An 18,326-nucleotide genomic window follows, 5' to 3' on the forward strand; every position below is an offset into this window, starting at 1 on the left:
CCTCCAATGCACGTCCAATTCGTTTTTGTTTTCTTGTTCTTTCTTTCTTGACAACAAGTCTAAATTGGTTAGGCAGTGTACACGGAATCATCCTTTTCATCAACAAAGTCCCAAAGATCGGGGCGCTGCCGCGTAGTCCGTTCGCGGTAAGCTAGAAAGAGGCGCTCGGCGTTGGCAAGTGTGATTTCCAGGTCGAGGCGGGTGGCGAGCGAATTGGCCAGCAGAAAGACCTCTGTCTGGTCGTGGCAAGCGAGGAACTTGGACCGTTGCCCCTCAATGATGGCCAGAGCCACGAACAATTCAAAGGTATAGACAAAGTGGCGATGGTCGTGGTTGTCGCTGCCCGTCTTGTTGCTGGTAAACACCGAGCTGGACGTGTTTGGCCGACCAACGGATGTGGGAGCGGAAGCGCCCCCTCGTTTCGCACCAGCGGAGGTCTTGCTGGTCACCGCTGCGGCTGGGACACGGCCCTGTAGTACGACAGAAGGGTGCGCGATGGTGGCCTTGCCCAGGTGGCGACTGATGAGCACCTCGAACATTTGCACCGCCTGATCGAAACGGAATTCGCGACGGAAGGAGAGCAGCAGCCAGCGGTGCATAAAGACCAGCTCATGCGCTTCGTTGCGATGGAGCTGGGCAAAGAGATCGTGGTCCATGAACTGCAAGAGCGCACTCATTCGCTGGAGCTTCCAGGACATGCCTGCCTCCTGAAAGTCATACTCGACGTCGTGCATGTACCCGACAAAGCACCAATAGGCATCAGCCTCATTGTCCAGCACGACAAGAAGCATGGCGAGAATGTCGCTCATGCCTTGGACGTAGCCGAGCTGCGATCGGAAGGCGGCAAAGGTCAGAAGAATGTGACGCAGCTTCTGGGCTCCCTGGACACCGTTGGGCCCAGCAAAATACGGGTGCTCGCGTTCCGTCCGGGGCACATCCTTGTCGATTTGAGACTGAGCGCGCCTGAGCTTGTTCTGGTCGAATGGCTTTGAGTTGGCGTTAATGTCCGCGAGCACGGCGAGCGAAGGGTCTTCCGGCACGCCGCTGGCGACCTCGGCCGCCGTACTCAGGTACTGCGAGTCCTGCCCCAAGCCAAGTTCGGCGAGAACGCGCAAGCAGCGCCGTCGCATCGCATAGTACTGCGCATGCTTCTCCTGGCGCAAAATCTCCCGCTCGACAAGCGTGCTTTGCATCGGATACATTCCAAGAAGCAAGGGCCAGATCTCTGCGCGGAGTTGCGGGTCAATCCCTCCACAAAACACTGCGCTGCGAAGACCCGACTCGTTCATGACGCGGCCATCGGCCAGCATGGCCAGCCACATTTCGCGCGTCAGCAGCTCGCCGCGGCTCTTGAATGTGTATGTGGGAGCCAGGTTGCTGCTCGCAGCTTGTGGCGCAGCAGTTGCGGGCAATGGCGATGCTGGGAGTAGCGGTACAGGCTCGTTGACGGCGGGCGGCAGGATTGGATCGGTGACAACGACGGAAGGTTCGAGAGTGGAGGAGCTCGTTGACAAGGCGGATGCTTCAAGAGGGTCGTCTGACACTGGATCACACACATAGTCGTCCTCTATTGTTGTTGGGGATTCAGTCACGAGCGCGGATGGCACTAGTTCCATGTCAAACGCTGCAGCAGCTGCGGTGGCTCCTTCCGGCAAAGGCGGCGCCTCGCGCGTGGGGCGGGAGAATCTGTGACGGAGTGCTTGCTCGCTCGGGCAGGCCGCGTTGCTCCCAACTCTGTTCGGTCAGGATGGGTGTTGTGGCAGCAATAAAAAGCGCGTTTGACACTTCCACCTGCCGGCTGACGTCGATGGTTGGGGCTGTTTTGGAAGACGGCGGAGGTGCGCCCAACGTTCGCCCACCATTCGCTTCGGGTTTAGGCTGCGAGTCCACCGAGACTGACGCAAACGTATATGCGAACGGCGCAGCGTTCGAAGTTGCAGTGACGGACGTGAACGACGACGAGGACGACGACGAGGTGCTTGTCTGCGGCTTGCTGGCTGCAGCAGGCTTGCTCGACCGCTTTGCAGGGATGAGATCCGAGTCATCAAACAAGCTACTCTGCAGATCTGCAAGGATGGACTGGCGCGAGGGTGTTGCGGGAGGCGAGAGCGCCGGGGGAGTTCTGGCGGATTGGGGCAGCGGGAGTGACTCGCGCCGCGTTGTTTCCGCCGCCGCAGGAGCAGCAGCAGCCGCAACAGGAGTAGTAGTAGTAGCAGTCGTAGTAGTAGTGGTAGCAGCGGTGGCTGGTGGCTTGGGTTGTGCGCTTGGCACCACTTGGCTGCTGATGATGACGGGCGGCTCGATCTGAGCATTCGGCTTGCCAGTGGAGCCCGCTGCAGCGACACTATCATCACCGTCAGCATTATCGGCATTATCAACATCATCAGCATCATCAGCATCGGCGTCGGCGGCTGGAGGTCGACTGGCCGTCGCTGCGGGACCACCACCCGTGACTGAGCCAGCCTTGCGACCAGTACCACCACCGCCAAAAAAGTCGTCGTCGTCATCAAGGAACAGGTTGGACTTGTTGCCTGACTTGGCTGGCTTGGCGGTGGTCGAGACGTGCGAGTTGGACAGCCGCTTTGTGCTGAACAATCGCAGATTCTCAGACATTTTGGTTGTTGGTTGTGGAGTCTGAGCGTCTGAGGTAGTGGGGGAAGAAACGACTGATCTGATCTGAGCTGAGCTGAGCTGATTGTGATTTGGAAAAAGCAACCAGTTGTAGTTGCCGTTATTCGAGGATAATGTGGATTTTAGAGGACACACAAAAGGTACTGTTACAATCTCACAAAAGCACAAACACGATGAATAACTTAATCTAAGAGACCGACAGCGCGCATGAGCCGCTCATGCTCGGCTGTGGGAGCTGCAGGGAGGTCGGATACAAACGTGCGGAGTTCGCCGAGGGCGTCCGCTTTGAGCAGACGGAAAAACTCTACTTCGTGCCTTCGCGGAGACTCGTGAGACTGCACAGACTGCAGAGCCTTCTTTAACTCGCACAGGTCGGGGCGAAGCGCCACAAGAAACTCGAGAATTTTATGCCGGTACGCAACTGAGAACGCAGAAAGACAACAACACCACAAGTCGAGTGAGCGAGTTGCCATCCCCAAGATGACAAGAATACCAACACTCTCCACTCAAAAAAACTCACCGTCTGCGCCTCCGGCCCGCTGCGCCATGATGGTCGGGACGGGTACAGTGCGCTTGCCAAACTCTAGCGAAAACTGCACGTTGCTCAAGCTGTGTTGCAAATTTTGCACAGCAGACTGCCAAGCCACGCTCAGCTTGTCGAGTGTAAGGCCGAGAGACTTTTGCTGCTTTTGTTGGATCTGTGAACAACAGCAGAGTAGAAACAAAAGAAAAAAAAAAACAAAGAAAAACAAACGGAGCAACGCGTGAGCTGACTTTCCTGTAGTTTTTTCAAAAAGAAAAATGCCTAAAAATGCCGATTCCATCAACTTACACGGGCCAACAGGTCTTTGTCTACGTTTTTCAAGCTCTTGTCTAAAGGCTCGGGTGCCGCCGCAGAAGCCATTGTTGGTGCAGCGGCGCTGGATTGCTGTTCAGCCGCTGCACTTGCTCGATGGTCGGCCAGAGTTTGAAGTTTTTGCCGGACCTATCACATTCCAACGAAATTTCAGCGCATGAGCATTTCCGAGAACAGAATTCGGGAGCTGCATTTGGCATTGCAACACCCAATTTTAACGCTTACCGATGCCGTCAAGGAGGGGTTGTCGAGCAGCTGTGCGACCGAGGAAACCACGCCAAGATCGGGCGTAGGGAGTGTGATTGGTTCGATATCGAGTGGCAGGGTGTCCCACGGAATGGCGTGGTGCAACGTTCCGGCAAACTTAATGTCGCTCGAGTATCCCAGCAAATGGCGAAGCTTGGTGTCGTACGTGGTCCAAGCCAATTTGCGCAAGTTCTGATGGAAGGCATCCATTCGCTGGAGCTTGGTGGTGTCTGACATGATTGACGACTTTTCTCCCGCCCACTCGGTGGAAGGGACACCAGGCGCCGCTGGGAATCGAACGTGCAATTGGTACTGGCTATCGGCCCAATTGTGCAGCTTGTGCGCGTCAGACTTGAGCACTTTGAGGCTGTATGCATTGGGCATGAGAGCCATAATCAGAGCCAAGTCCTCGGGTCCAAACGAACTGGTACAACCGAAAACAAATCACAACACGTTTCAAGTGAGAGACTGCCATTTGTGCTCGACCACGTCCATGCAACAAAATGCCTTACAGTTTGTAATCGCCCTGCGACATGTGTCGCGTCAAGCTTTGAAGCGAAACAGAAACGTCACGAATGGTGCGGGTTCGCAGAATATCCTCGAGAGCCTGAAATTTTCGCTCAAGCTTTTCATATACCGCGGGCAATCGAATTGGCTGAGGGTAAGGATCCTCGACAGCCGTTTTAGCCCTCAACGAGCTTGTTTCAGTGTTCAAAACCGTGCTTGAGCCGCTCTGCAGATTCGGATACGGGCTTGGATCGAAGGCCGAGGAGGCAGCATACGGAATGGCCGTGGCTCGTGGCGGAAGGCCCAATACAGCAGTAGAGGCCGATACCAAGCTCGAGGAAGATGGGAAAGAGGAGGAAGAAGAAGAATAAGAAGAAGAAGACGCAGGATCAAGCTGCAAAACGCGTGCGGCTGACACGGGCTGTCCGGCAGCTTGCAACGCCATTGCGCGACCTCGCGACGAGAGAGCCGATACAAACTGTCGCGCCGGCGACACCGAGCCCGACGAAACCCCGAGCGGAACGTCGAGTGGCAACGGGGGCAGAATGCTGTAAGGTCGCGCAGACGACGGCGAGTGACTGTTCGGATCCACCGCCGCAAAGATGGATTCAACAGGTTCTGTCGATCGCGGCGACTTGGCCGGCGATGAGTGAGGACGGCGTGGGCTGCTTGGCATGGGTGGCCGAGCTGCCGCATGCGCGGTTGGTTCGGTCGCGATCGTGGCGGCGGCAGGCGGAGCCGTCGGCGATGGAGGAGAGGGAGGCTGCGGCTGAGCCGGTACAAACGATGCCATGGAAAGGGACAGCGAGGATCTTGGTCGCGAGATATTGAAGAGCGGAAAGTCCTTCATGGATCGCCATTCTGAGGGGTTTGTGACAGAGGCGGCTGGTAGTGGTGGTGGTGCCGATGATGATGATGATGATGATGATGATGATGAGGGTGGATTTTGCGCTTCCACCGTAGATTCCTGCAATTGACTCTGGTGACTCGGTGTCTTGTCGGTGGCGGATTGCATGGTCGGTGAGGTGGACGGCAGAGCCGTTTGAACGGACGCGCTGCTGGTGGTCTCGTTTTTTGACAGGTCTGGTTGCTCGGCAGCACGAGCCGTTTGGTCCTCGCTGTCGTGCTCGACCTCTGTTGTCTGGACTTGACTTGATCGCGCCAGCATTGCAGCAGAGGCACTTGTGATTGCACTGCTGGTGGATGCTGCGTTGCGCAGGAGGATGCTCGAGTTTGAATTTGAACGCCCTTTGGCTTTGGCTGGCGGCGGTTGCCTCAGTGCGTCTGCGAGCGACCTCACCTCGGTCGTCGTCGTCGTCGTCGTAGTGGTAATCGGCTCCAATGCAGCAGGATGGAAGACGAGCGGGCGCTTGTGGAGCAGCAGGCTGGGCGTTGCTGGGTCGGCGTCGACCTCGGACAGCGGCCGTTTGCGACTCGGTTGAAACGGCGTCGGCTTTTGAATCCCAGCATCATCCGCAGGATCATCCGCAGCAGCAGACGCAGATCCGTCATCACTACTGCTCACAACATTGCTATTACTAGTACTACTACTATCGCCATGACTACTAAGGCCAAGGAGACCACTGCTGCGACGGGTCTGACGGACGGTGGGCGAGGCGGTCGCAGCGGCAGGATTGTCCTTTGAGTTTGGGCTGCTGCTGCTGCTGCTACCTTGCACTGTCGGCCGCAGATAGCCAGCGATGCCACCGCGTTTCGGCGGCATCTAGTTTGAAACAACAAATTCAACCAGGAGGGGGATACGAAGAATAGGGACGAGACGCGAAACGAAACTCTGACCAACCCAAAGCACAAATCCACGACTGAGCACTCTGATCCCATATGCAACAAGTCGTGGTAACAAATTTGAAAGAAGCAAGAAGCAGTACGCAAAGTAGCACGCGATTCTCGCTTTGGAAGGGTCAATGGAACAAGAAGGATTTGTTCATAGTCTTTTTTTTTTTTTTTTTTTTTTTTTTTTTTTTTTTTTTTTTTTTTTTGCTGGGATTTGCATTGGCAGCTTTTTTTTTTTTTTTCTGAAACAAAATGCCCACTTGCGGCGATTTGACCACGGACGAGCAGCGCGAGGTGCAGCTGTGCGTCAGCAACCTCAAGAAGAGCATTGAGTGCCCAATATGGTGCGTTTCATGACTTGTGCAGCACGGATGCGCGCTGGGTGTCTGTTGGGGGATTCGTGCGCTCACGCTGAATGAGGCGCTCTGTGCTTGCAAACGACTGCGATCCACACACACACACAGCTGCTGCTCGCTCGTAGACCCGTACTCGACTCCGTGCAACCACCAGTTCTGCAAGTACGCGCAGTAGTGATTCGCAGAGCACACACGCGTGCGAATGTCAATGCCGATGGCGGCTCAGTGACAAGCGAGCGTGTTGGACAGCAAAGACTTGAGACAACTTTCAATTTCCCGCGCTTTTTTTTTTTCTTTGTGGATCCTCTTGCACTTGCTCTTCAAACTCACCGCTTTCACTTGCTGATCTTGCACTGGCACAGAACATGCATCCTCGAGCACGAGTACCGAAGCACCAAGGACGAGCAGGAGGCCAAGCGCTCCAAAAAGGCGGCTGCTCCGGCCCGCTGCCCAATGTGCAAGCAGCCATTCACTCGCCGCGCACTCAAACAGAGCCCGCGATTTGCAGCGCTGGTCGAGTCCGTCACCGCTGTGATTGAAGGCATCAAGGAGGACACTGGCGGCGAAATTCAATCCCAGCGCGTCGCCATCACCAACACAACCTGCGCATTCCCAGTGGAGAATCTTTCGCAAATGTATCCGCAGCCCGAAAAGCCGCATGCCGAGCCGCAAACCGTCGACGACAGCCTTGATGCGGATACGCCCCTTGCTACTACTACTACTACTACTACTGCTGCTGCACCACACCACAACACTCGGAGCGCACAGGGACAAGGTCGACACGCTTCGCGCTCGAATGAATCGGCTGCTGCTTCACCGCGTAACTCGGCCGCCGCTGCAACCCCTCTGCGGCAAAACTCTGCATCTCGAGCAGGTATTACTCGTGCAGCCACTCGCAACGCACCTGATCACGATGACACGGACAGGGTTGGTGCATCGGCAATGTCTCTCGAGGAACCGAGCGAACAACAACTTCCTTCCCTCGCGACACTGCTCGGACAACCATCCTCCGAGCGTGCTGCTGCTTCTTTGACAACGCGCAGATCGCGCAGTCTATCCAACGCAGCGGCCTCGCCTGCACTGGTCGCAGCTTCCCCACGCGTCAACGCGTCACCACGCATTGTTTCGCCACGCAGAGGCTCGCCGCGCTCCCGCAGCACTGTGACTGGAACTGACGAGCAGACCATTCCAACAGCTGCAGCTGAGCCCATTGTTGCCGCAGTCACGCCCAAGCCTGCCAGTGCCCGCCAGCTTCTCCAACTCGCCAAATCCACCACTGCAGAGCCAGCTCAACCACCATCAGCACAACAGCAACCACCAATCCCCGACCCAATCGGCAAAGAAGCCGCTCTGCAAGCAACCACGGGAGACTCGGAGCAGACAACAGACTCGGCACTCGCGCCAGAGGCCAGTTTGCACTCGCAGCAGCAGCAGCAGCCGCCACGACTCATCGATCCCTCATCCAGCGTCGTCATTCTTTCCAGCTTGGGACAGGCTCCACTAGCATCGCCATCGGCATCTATTCCTCCAACTGACCCTCTTGTGGGATCCAACAACAGCAGCAGGCTGGCCTCATCCTCTCCCGGCGAGGTGCTTGCTCCAAACAGCTCGGTTGAGGCAGCGATGCCATCATCACGCGGGCTGACACGAATCAATTCGGCCTTTGAGGCGCCGACATACTCGTCGTCTTCGTTTGCTCCTCCAACCCTCCGGTCTCCTGCCTCGCTCTCACGCTCTGATGTTACTTCCCCGAACAACCGCGGCGGAGATGATGAGCTTTCTGGGTCGCATCCAATGAACACGCAGGTGCGTACAGTGCTGATCTGATCTTCCGTTCACGGATGGTTTTGGGTTTTTGCTCATGCTTTTCTGTTGATTTGTTATGGTGCTTGCTGAGACAGGAGGCAATCAGGGAATTGAACAGCAACATGTCGACCGTCCAGCTGATCGACCAGTTATACGGGCAGCAAGAGCCAGCGCCTGCAACGTTCAAGCATCCCAGCATCCAGCCTGCCCAGTCCAGTGAGCAGAGAGATTCTAGTGGATGAGGTTGGTTGGTTGGCGCTCATGTGGAAACCTCACCGAGTGCTTTGTCATTGTAGTTCCTTCACTGGTCCCAAATTCCCTCAATCTTCCGTTAAAGTACTCTTCGGCTGCCGCACCCCCGTCTGCGCAATCGCCTGTCGCCCCCTCATTGTCAACTCCGTACGGCCATTTTTCTTTTTGTTCCTTGATATTGATTTGACCTTTCCACCTCTCACACCTTTTGTGACGTGCATTTGTTGTAGGCTCACATTCGAAGCCAATTCGCCGCTGCACAGCCGCCCTCAAGCACTTGTTCGCGCAATTCCTTCGACGCGCAGCCCCGTTGATTCAATTCATGTCGTTCCTCGCATCGTGATGACGGGACTGGCTCCAGAGCAGCTCGTAAGGCGTTTTGGTCTTTGGTGGGATTTCGCGTGTGCCAAAGATGCGCTCCTCCACTGATTTCTCTTTGCCAACACTTGTCAAACAGATGGAGGTTCGCGCTTTGGCCAACTTGCTTCACGGCAAGATGCTGAAGGACTTTAACACCACGGCCACACATCTTGTTGCCGCATGCGGTATGGCAAGGGAATTCGCGTTCGACTTGTCGATTCCATCCATGGCACTGTCTCTGACTTTGACCAATTCGGGCGTTTTGCAGATAATTCCTTCGTTGTTAGGCGGACGATCAAGTTCTTTTTCGCAATCATGACTGGCACATGGTTGGTGGGTTGTCAATGTAAGCATTCTGTGGTGCTGTTGTTGTTGTGGATTGTTGATGTTGAAGTTCCTTTTTAACTCTATTTGGGCACGTCCCTCCGCTCCGTAGGGGTACGAGCATGTCTGAAAGAAAACCGCCATGTTGCCGAAGAAGAGTTTGAGATTCGCGGTGACATTAATTTCGCCGACCATGGCCCACGGCGGGCCCGATTGAGTCTGCAGTGCAACGTAAGTTCCTCCTTGTTTGTTTTGCGTTGCATACAGGCGCCTTCCTTTTGCCAGTTTCTTCATCGCAACTCCCCCTGCCTCTGTCTTTTTTTTTTTTGTGTGTGTGTCATTTTGAATCATCCCACAGGAACCTAAACTGTTTGATGGGTACGAGTTTCACTTTCACGGACAACATTACAACTATACGCGAGAAAACTTGGTCGAGCTCGTGTGCTTGGGAGGCGCTCGCATTCTCCACACGACCGAAGAGCTGACAGATAGGGTTGTCGCCTTCCAAGACACGCTGGCCACCGAGGGCATCTCCCTGACGCGAAAAGAAATGCGCCAGCGATCCCGGATTCTCATTGTCGTGGACAAGGGGTGCAGCACGCGCGAAACGCTTTCCCTGGCCAGCTCGGGCCGTGTCCAGGTTGTTTTCAGCGACTGGATTCTCGACTGCATTACAGACTATCGGCTGCGACCACTGGGCATGTATGTGGACGAGTCCACTTACGACAACTCGCAAGACGATATCGAGGACAACATTGCAGCAGTGGCGCACCTCTATGACGACGACGACGACGACGACGACGATGACGGTGACGATCACGGTTACGAGGCTACAGCAAATCGATCGAGGCGGTTTGTTCAAGCGTCACAGTTTCAACACCGCGCCGCTGCCGCCGCGCCATGGTATCAAGGCAACTATCGCAGTGATCGAGCATCTTCTTCGTCGTTTGCAGCACCAGACCCGCTTACACCGCGGCATCACAGAGCTACACAGCTTGCAGCTCAACCCTCGTCGTCTCAGTCCGGGCCGAGCACGCAAGTGTGGCAGCCTTCAACTGTTCATGGAAGGACCCACGCTGCTTCAATTACGAGTCGTGCAGGCGCTGTTCCTATAAGTAGTAGCAACAGTGGTGCTGCACTCAGTCGCTCTACTCAACTGGGCGATGGAATGGCAACCCAACCCTTCACTCGCATCGTGTAGTCCAGCGGTTTGTTTTCTTTTCTGTTTTGACATGTATTTAGTTTCATGTTGTCGAATAAACTCAGTTGCTAAAAGAACTTTACACCGTCCAACTCCCCCGTGCTACTGGAAAAGACCTGTGCTTTCCGTTGAGCCTGCAGCACTGCTAGCGCTTCTTTGAGCGTATTTTCATCAATTCCGTACATTTCTATCCAATGGGAAATAGCAGGCGTTTGAGTGCCAAGTTAGAAACGCTCCTTGACAAGTGGAAACAGACAAACAATGGCCGGCGCTCGCGGCAAGTCCTTACCAGTGCCAACAGCGTGATCGCCTGCTTGGAGTTCATACAGGGTGCACACTGTCCCTGTCATTCCGTTATTCTCAACCTGAGGAGAAAAAGACCATACGAGCAAGGAGCGAAATTCAGTGTTTGGTTTGGCAATACGAGGATTGGGCTTGGTTCCGACACTTACCCAGCTGTAAATGATGGCAGCCCATTGTTCAATCGTGCGCCACAAGACACGACACCTAGACTTGTCGCGTCCCGTCCATTCGACGTTGCCTGCAGCGACATCGAGTTAAAAACACATATTGACTCGAAGCAAATGACCAGTCAAAGAACGAATCAACCCGACAACACTTACCCTTTGCTGCTAATTCGTCCAGCACAATACGAACCGCTTCTGGCGAGAGGTGTCCTGCGTGGATGAAGATGTAAAGATTGGTGAAAACAAGCAGATCAGACGCGAAATCACGATTGGCCAGAGTTGTGCTGGAGAACTCACGGTTGATGGTCTGGTTGTTGAAGAGGGGCGACGTGAGCTGTCTGTCGGAACTCACGGTTGATGGTCTGGTTGTTGAAGAGGGGCGACGTGAGCGCTTCCTGAACGTCGAGCGAGTCTGCCGCGTGTCGGCGTTGCTCTGTAATCTGTTGATGGGGAGAGAGAGAGAGAATGAACGAGATCGGCGTTGCTCTGTAATCTGTTGATGGGGAGAGAGAGAGAGAATGAACGAGATCGAGCGAGACACACACACACACAGGAACGAGTTAGAATTTTGGAGCACGACTTCTTCCCGTCCTTCCACTCTGTCGCTCCAGCAAGAGCGCTGTCGTCAAAGAAATTGTGCATCATTGCGACTTGCGTAAAGAACGGCGGGAAGGAGTACAGCGCAGGCCACGCGAATGAAGCACTCGCTGCCATCTGGGAGCTTTGCGTTTGTTTCAAGGGAAGACTGGGCGGTTCAGACAAGAATTCTCAGAACGGAGGGAATCTCAGTCGAAAAGTGAATCAGAATAATCAGCATCCGAAAAGTTCTGTGGACCTGATGATCCAGTACTCGTTCATCCCTGTCAATCTCTTCATTCTCGTTTCGGGCCTGCTTTGCGATCTCGCTGCGCCGTATAAATAAATGCACAGGATTCTTCCCACTGATTTTAAAAAAGGCAATGACCCATCCCGCCGATTCTTAGGCGCCGCAAATTATCACCTCCGTGCGCGCGCGGATGTTTCGGCCGACTCGGAGCCGCGCCGTCGGTTCGCACCGGATTGAACGCTCCGTTCGTGGCCATCCACCTGAGTTGGCAAAAAACAACACAACTAAAAAGTTACACAATCCACAACAACCCTCATTTCATTGCCACCGACGCGGGCGGGATTGCTCGAGTGCTGTTCGACGTGTATCGATTGACGGCTGCTATGAGCGCGTCTCTGCAGTGTCTTGGCCGCCTTTGCGCCCCCCCCCCCGCCCATCCCCAAATATTTACGCCGCAATGTTTTCCACTTATTTCACTGTTGAAGACGTTCTTCTTCTTTTTGTGCTGCTCGTTTTGTATTTTTCCCCGATCGAACGCCAAAAAAACCGACCACTTTCCCACGCTTTTTTCCACGCTATGGAACCGCAAACGCCGATGCAATCTTCCTGCGTTTGCCCCCTGTCTCTGTCTCGTCCTTGCATGTTACTTTTCGGCAGAACGATAAACAACTCCTCGCACAAAATGCTCCACCCCTCTCCTCCCTCGAGCGGAAGCGCAATGAGCAGCAGCAGGAGCGACTGGGAATGCTCCACGCGACACGGAATAAAACGAAAAGAAACCGTCCGCTTCCGATCCGATTCCGCCAACTTCGTTCCCGTTCGTTCGTTCAGTCGTTCGTACTTCGCTCTCCTTGTTCGACTCTGTGCTTAACCTTCGAGTTCGCAAGCAAAAAAACAAGCCAGTCCTTGTCAAACATTCGCCAGTGTGGGAGGAGTGGGGAAAATAGCAAAACGGGATACTTTCGCCAAAAACCTCCGTCTAAACCGATCGAGCGGCCCGGCGCCCTCTTCACACGTTGTGTTCTTTTACCATTTAAATAGAACACAAATTCATCCAGCACTTCAGTCTACTTTTTATCTTTACTTTCTGGATTGTTTGATTTTCGGGTTTTGCTGTTTTGAGTTTTTTTTTTCACGAATCTGATTCACGCTGATTTCCAAGAACAACAATTGGTAACTTTACTTTTACATCCTCATCACTCTCGATGCCAGACTAGTATCGTGACTCCAAACACTGGCAGCTGTACACTAATCCTCACAAACCGAACCAAACCTTAAAAAAAAAAAATTCACCTTGTCTGATTTGCTCCGTTGCCGAACCGACCCTGTTCCCACGAACCAACCCAAACACCCAACTCCACGCTTCCACCTTCCACTGTCGTTCTATTTGTCGTTACTAACTTGACTGACTCTTGTCCAACTCACAGAGAGCACTTCCCCCTCCCATTGACTGTGCGTGAGAAAGGAACGCCACACCCATCATCTTCATCATCATGGAAACCGCCGCCACCCTCGAGCTCTCCGAATCCGAGCGCCGCGAGTCGTTCGTCACCGCCGTCAAGCCGCGCTTGGAGGCATTGGCTGTGACCGACAAGCCTGCGTCGTACACGCAACGCAACGTGGAGGTCGAAGCAGTGACCTCGACGTCGGCAACCCCGCCGTCGCCGAGTGGGTCTGCCGCCTCCGCCTCTTCCGCTCCGCTGCCCGCGACCGCCAACACCGACGCGAGCAAGCCTGCCGCCCCTTCCATCGTCGTGTCACCAGCACCAGCAGCAGCAGCAGCAGCAGCAGCACCGCTGGGCACGCTTGACCAGGTGGGTGCACGACATGCAACTGCTGCTGGCTCGCAGGTGTCGGCTGCCAGCACCAACTCGCGCCAGGACCTGCTCGTCCAAGCGCGGCTCGATCCCACGCGCTCGTCAGCCACCGACCCTCAGCGTGCCTTGTATCCCAACGATGTTCGCCGCCTCACCAAGACCGGCAAGGGCATCAAGCGCGAGTCCGACATGAACATTGAGCTGCAAGCCATTTCTGAAACCGCAGAGGTGGCACGTGCGTCCACCACGTCCGCGCTCGCAGAGATTGTCTCCGACCCTCACCACCCAGAGTTTGACCTGCAAGACTACTGGATTCACTTTGTGGAGCGCTTCTTCCCTGGTCGCATGCTGGGTGCCTTCATCGAGTTCCGCGACCTCGGCTTTTCCGCCCAAGTTCGCGCACCCGTTGGTGGAGCTGCCGCCGCCGCCGCCGCAATGGAGGCAGGCGACAACCACCGCCACGTGCCGCACGCAAGCACACTCGCGACTGCAGTGCTCGAGATGCTGCACTTGCGCAAGCGCCCCACGACACAAAAGCTGCAAGTGCTCCAAGGCGTGAATGGCTTTGTCGAGCCCGGCGATCTCACGCTCATTATCGGCGGTCCTTCTTCTGGCAAGAGCACGCTGCTCAAGGCTCTCGCTGGACGCTTGAACTCTGGCACCATCTCTGGCAGTGTCCTTGTGAACGGCGAGCTTGTGACGGACACTGAAAACTACAACCGCATTTGTGGCTACATTCCGCAGAACGACGTGCACATTCCCACGCTCACCGTCGGCGAGACCCTGAAGTTTGCCGCCGAGCTCCAGCTGCCGGAAGACATGCCAGCCGAGGACAAGCTGATTCATGTGCGCGCCATCCTCAAGCTGCTGGGTCTCGAGCATACCGAAAACACGCTGGTCGGCAACCCCCTGATCCGAGGTGTTTCTGGCGGCGAGAAGAAGCGTGTCACGATTGCTGTTGAAATGCTCAAAACTCCCAACGTCTTGCTGCTCGACGAGCCCACGACTGGTCTGGATTCGGCGGCCGCGTACAAGGTGCTTTCGCATGTGCGCAAGATTGCCGATGTCGGCTTCCCGGCCATGGCTGCTCTGCTGCAGCCATCCAAGGAGCTGTTCGAGCTCTTCAACCGCGTGCTGGTCATTAGCAACGGCCGCGTCGTGTACTTTGGCGATCGTCAAGAGGTTCTGCCCTACTTTGCGTCGCTTGGGTTTGTGTGCCCGCCCGAGATGAACCCTGCCGATTTCCTCGCGCAAGTCACCGACCACCCCGAAAAGTTTGTTGCTCCCGAGACCAGCTCCAAGTACACCACTGACTTTTTCATCGACTCCTTCATCAAGTCCGAGGTGAATGCTGCGCTTGGTCGCAAGCTTTGGAAGGGCGTTTCGCCTCGCTCTGCCCCGCGTGCTGCAGAGGCGGACGACTTTCCCAAGTATCCTTCGCGATTTGCGCGCCAGTTTGTTCTTAACTTTGCTCGTTCCTGGAGGGTGAGTGTTGCAGGCGGTTGGTTGATCTGTGCTTGATCTTTTTTTTTTTTTTTGTTTTTCTGACTTGTTTTCTCACACACTTTTTTTCTTTGCTCATTCACACAACACAGATCAACTTGCGCGACCCCACCTCGCTCAATGTGCGCATCTTCCGTGGTTTCTTGATGGGCTTTATCACGGCCACACTGTTCATGAACCTGGGCGACAACCAGAACGACGCCGCCACAAAGCTCGGCACCCTCGTCTCCATTTGTGCCTTCTTTGGTCTTGGTGCTGCCGCCCGTATTCCCCTGTATCTCGGCGAGCGCGAAGTCTATTTGGTCCAGCGCAAGGCCAAGTACTTTCAACCCCTCGCCTATCTGATTGCCGTCACGCTTGCCGAAATGCCGTTCGTCTTACTCGAAGTCATCCCGTTCACGTTCATTGTGTACTGGTCTGTCGGCCTGCGCAACACTGCCGGTGCGTTCTTTTACCTGTTCTTCTTGTGTGTGGGCATGGGCCTATGGGGCAACTCGTACTGCCGCGCCGCCACGACCATTGCTCCCTCGTTTGCCATCGCCAACGCCATCGTCCCGTCCTCGACGGCCATTCTCTTCTTGTTCTGCGGCTACATGCTGCCTGCGACCTCGTTCCCGGTTGGCTGGAAGTGGATGTACCATCTGAGCCCGCTCACGTACGCGTACTCGGGTTTGGCGCTCAACGAGTTTAACGACGTTGCTCTACGATGCGACCCCAACGAGTTGGTCCCTCATCCCGGCGATCCGCGCTTGGCCCTGCCGTTTGACCAAGGCGGCTTTAACAATACCCGCGTGTGCCCGTACAACACTGGCAACGAGTACATTTCCGTTTACGGCATCCCCCAGGAGTCTTCGTGGCTCGCCTGGAACATGCTCATCATCTACTTTTACTACCTCTTCTTTGTGGCTGTGTCGTACATCTGCCTGAAGGTGATTCGCTTTGATGCTGCCTTCAATCCCCACGTCGACGACGAAGCCTCCCGCAATGCGCGTCGCACGCTGATTGTCAAGAAGGCCATCGAGCGTTTGCAGAGCTCTGCTTCTGGCATTGCCCTCAAGCCCGTTCAAGCCGAGACTGCCGCTGGCTCCGCGCAGCAGCCCGCGTATCTTGAATTCAAAAATCTCTCGTACTCTGTGCAAACGGACAAGGGCGAGAAGCCTCTGCTGACCAACGTGAACGGCTATGTCAAGCCCGGCACGCTCGTTGCTTTGATGGGTCCATCGGGCGCGGGCAAGACAACGCTTCTTGATGTCCTGGCCGATCGCAAGACGGGTGGCGTGGTGACTGGCGAGATTCTGATCAACAATGCCCCGCGCAACGAGTTCTTCAAGCGCATGTCTGGCTACTGCGAGCAGCAGGATGTGCACCTTGCGCGTACGACCGTCCGCGAGGCCATTGCCTTCTCGGCCATGTGCCGCCTTCCGCAAGAAATGTCGCATGCCGAAAAGATGCGTCGCGTCGAGTCGGTCATTTACGAGTTGGATCTGGAGGAGATTGGCAATGATCTTGTGGGATCGCTGGCAACGGGCGGCCTCTCCCCCGAGCAGCGCAAGCGTCTGACGATTGCGGTCGAGCTTGTGACCGACCCGCCGCTCCTCTTCCTGGACGAACCCACCTCGGGTCTGGATGCCTACGGCGCCGCGCTCGTCATGAACAAGATTGCCGAAATTGCGCGCAGCGGCAAGTCGGTCATCTGCACCATCCACCAGCCATCGGCCGAAATCTTTAGCAAGTTTGACCATCTTCTCCTCTTGAAGGCCGGCGGCCGTCAGGTGTTCTTTGGCCCCGTTGGGGAGAACCACTCCAACCTCCTCGGCTACATCAAGAAGCACTTTGGACTGACCTTCAATCACGACCGCAATCCTGCCGACTGGGTCCTCGACACTGTCTGCGCCCAGAAGGACTTTGACGGCCCGGCACTGTGGGATGCCTCTCCCGAGAGCGCCCAGGTCCTTCAGACGCTTCGCACGGGTGTCACTCCTCCAGGCGTGACTGCGCCGCATTTCGATCGCCCCGGATACTCGACCACGTACAGCACACAGATGAATCAAGTTTGGCGCCGCACGTTCACCAGCCTTTGGCGCAACACTTCGCTCGTCCTCGTGCGCTTTGCCGTTTGTCTCGTCGTCGGCCTCATTCTTGGCACCATGTACTGGCAGCAAGACAGCAGCCAGCTGGCCGCTTCCAACCGCATCGCCGTCATTTTCTTCTCGGTCGTGTTCATTTCATTCAGCTCCAAGTCCGCCATTGGTGAGGTCATGGACATTCGTCCCGTCTTCTTCCGCGAGAAGGCGTCTGGCACATACCACCCTGGTACTCTCGCGCTGAGCATGGTGCTGGTTGAGCTGCCCTTCATTGCGGTCTACTGCTTCACTTTTGCCATCCCGATGTACTTTATTGCGGGTTTGCGATCTGGCGCCGACCACTTTTTCTTCTTCATGTTGGTCTTTTACGTGACTGGTCTCACTGCCAACGCCTTCATGTCGACTGTCGCCGTGTTTTCGCCGAACGCCGCTGTGGCGAACGCCCTCGCCCCGCTGATTCTGACCTTTGGCTTCCTCTTTTCCGGTTTCTTCATCACCTACGAGAACATTCCTCAAGGATGGATTTGGATGTACTACATTTCGTACTTTGCGTACCCCTTGCTCAGCTTGTCAGTGAACGAGCTCCAAGGTGTCCCGTTCAACTGCAACAATCTCCAAGGTGCGATTGTGGTTCACAACCCTTACAATGTGTCCGAGTCTACCGTCTTCTGCCCCATCAGCAACGGCGATGACGTTCTTGCGCGATTTGGCATTGATCCCGACAACCGTAAGTGTGATTGTTGGAAGTGTTGGCATGCCTTTTGGTTTGCTTTTGAGGGGTGTCCGGGTTTGAGTGCTGACTCGTTCCTCCTTGTTTTCGTCTGCGTCTTGTTTTTCAGGCTGGCCGTACTTTGGAGGCATCTGTGGCTTCTATCTTGGCTTCACCATTCTGTTCATGTTGGGCATGCGCTATTACTCTTCGTTGAAGCGTTAAGTTTGTGTGTTTTTTTCAATGCTGTGAAAACCTTTGTTGTTGCAATTCGCTTGCAATGTGTATTGTATCTTGTACTCTTCAAATATTCGTCCTGCTTGAAAGCAGCGATTTCACCTGGACAACATTATCTGAACTTTTACGACCAAAACGAAGCGAAGCGTATGATCAGTCTATTTCGTGGCTGTCTCACCCATGGCTGTAAGTGCTACGACCGACTCTTTCACCGTTTTTGAGCACGACGCCTTGTTGATCTCGTGCTGACTCAGCAGCCTGTGCTGCACAGTGCACAAACTGCAGATTTCGGCTAGCTGCTGGATGCTGCTTGTGCGCGATGTCATGTTTGTTGTCGATGTTGTGTTCCAATG

The 18,326-nt window shown here is 55.1% G+C and overlaps 5 protein-coding genes across 5 annotated transcripts; 2 read left to right on the plus strand and 3 right to left on the minus strand.

Annotated features, from left to right (window-relative positions):
• Window positions 1–68: 68 nt before the first annotated feature.
• On the minus strand, window positions 69–2,613 carry CAOG_01140 (hypothetical protein; the record flags this gene model as incomplete). The annotated part of the gene is made up of 2 exons (XM_004365954.1): window positions 69–1,664; window positions 1,792–2,613. The coding sequence occupies 2 exons, from the start codon at window positions 2,611–2,613 to the stop codon at window positions 69–71; spliced, it is 2,418 nt and encodes an 805-aa protein (XP_004366011.1).
• Window positions 2,614–2,734: 121 nt separating this feature from the next.
• Window positions 2,735–6,051, minus strand: CAOG_01141 (hypothetical protein). The gene is made up of 5 exons (XM_004365955.2): window positions 4,246–6,051; window positions 3,713–4,157; window positions 3,464–3,616; window positions 3,152–3,329; window positions 2,735–3,052 (listed from the first exon to the last, which is right to left on the minus strand). Exons 1-5 carry the CDS (start codon window positions 5,961–5,963, stop codon window positions 2,814–2,816), a joined length of 2,733 nt encoding a protein of 910 aa, XP_004366012.1. The 5' UTR covers window positions 5,964–6,051; the 3' UTR covers window positions 2,735–2,813.
• Window positions 6,052–6,258: 207 nt separating this feature from the next.
• Window positions 6,259–10,401, plus strand: CAOG_01142 (hypothetical protein). Its single transcript, XM_004365956.2, has 11 exons — window positions 6,259–6,375; window positions 6,496–6,549; window positions 6,750–8,193; window positions 8,289–8,409; window positions 8,490–8,592; window positions 8,676–8,814; window positions 8,903–8,990; window positions 9,074–9,151; window positions 9,242–9,360; window positions 9,488–10,032; window positions 10,083–10,401. Exons 1-11 carry the CDS (start codon window positions 6,284–6,286, stop codon window positions 10,246–10,248), a joined length of 2,949 nt encoding a protein of 982 aa, XP_004366013.1. The 5' UTR covers window positions 6,259–6,283; the 3' UTR covers window positions 10,249–10,401.
• CAOG_01143 (hypothetical protein) lies at window positions 10,399–11,511 on the minus strand (the record flags this gene model as incomplete). The annotated part of the gene is made up of 6 exons (XM_004365957.1): window positions 10,399–10,517; window positions 10,620–10,695; window positions 10,783–10,871; window positions 10,954–11,007; window positions 11,150–11,237; window positions 11,347–11,511. 6 exons carry the CDS (start codon window positions 11,509–11,511, stop codon window positions 10,399–10,401), a joined length of 591 nt encoding a protein of 196 aa, XP_004366014.1.
• A 1,166-nt stretch (window positions 11,512–12,677) lies between these two features.
• Window positions 12,678–18,244, plus strand: CAOG_01144 (ABC transporter). The gene is made up of 4 exons (XM_004365958.2): window positions 12,678–12,796; window positions 13,051–14,925; window positions 15,036–17,754; window positions 17,867–18,244. The coding sequence occupies exons 2-4, from the start codon at window positions 13,117–13,119 to the stop codon at window positions 17,959–17,961; spliced, it is 4,623 nt and encodes a 1,540-aa protein (XP_004366015.1). The 5' UTR covers window positions 12,678–12,796; window positions 13,051–13,116; the 3' UTR covers window positions 17,962–18,244.
• Window positions 18,245–18,326: the final 82 nt, after the last annotated feature.

The sequence above is a fragment of the Capsaspora owczarzaki genome (genome assembly GCF_000151315.2).
Source record: "Capsaspora owczarzaki ATCC 30864 unplaced genomic scaffold supercont2.1, whole genome shotgun sequence".
NCBI lineage: Eukaryota > Filasterea > Ministeriida > Capsasporidae > Capsaspora > Capsaspora owczarzaki.

Bases quoted from the DNA above. Each gene is read 5' to 3' on its own strand.
- CAOG_01141 (XM_004365955.2), bottom strand. From the start codon at position 5,963: ATGCCGCCGAAACGCGGTGGCATCGCTGGCTATCTGCGGCCGACAGTG. The intron at 4,158-4,245 runs GTAAGGCATTTT...CGGTTGTACCAG, and splicing joins TCGCAGGGCGATTACAAACT to TTCGTTTGGACCCGAGGACT. The intron at 3,053-3,151 runs GTGAGTTTTTTT...CTGCGTTCTCAG, and splicing joins GCGGGCCGGAGGCGCAGACG to TTGCGTACCGGCATAAAATT.
- CAOG_01142 (XM_004365956.2), top strand. From the start codon at position 6,284: ATGCCCACTTGCGGCGATTTGACCACGGACGAGCAGCGCGAGGTGCAG. The intron at 6,376-6,495 runs GTGCGTTTCATG...ACACACACACAG, and splicing joins AGCATTGAGTGCCCAATATG to CTGCTGCTCGCTCGTAGACC. The intron at 8,815-8,902 runs GTAAGGCGTTTT...CTTGTCAAACAG, and splicing joins GACTGGCTCCAGAGCAGCTC to ATGGAGGTTCGCGCTTTGGC.
- CAOG_01144 (XM_004365958.2), top strand. From the start codon at position 13,117: ATGGAAACCGCCGCCACCCTCGAGCTCTCCGAATCCGAGCGCCGCGAG. The intron at 14,926-15,035 runs GTGAGTGTTGCA...CACACAACACAG, and splicing joins ACTTTGCTCGTTCCTGGAGG to ATCAACTTGCGCGACCCCAC. The intron at 17,755-17,866 runs GTAAGTGTGATT...CTTGTTTTTCAG, and splicing joins TGGCATTGATCCCGACAACC to GCTGGCCGTACTTTGGAGGC.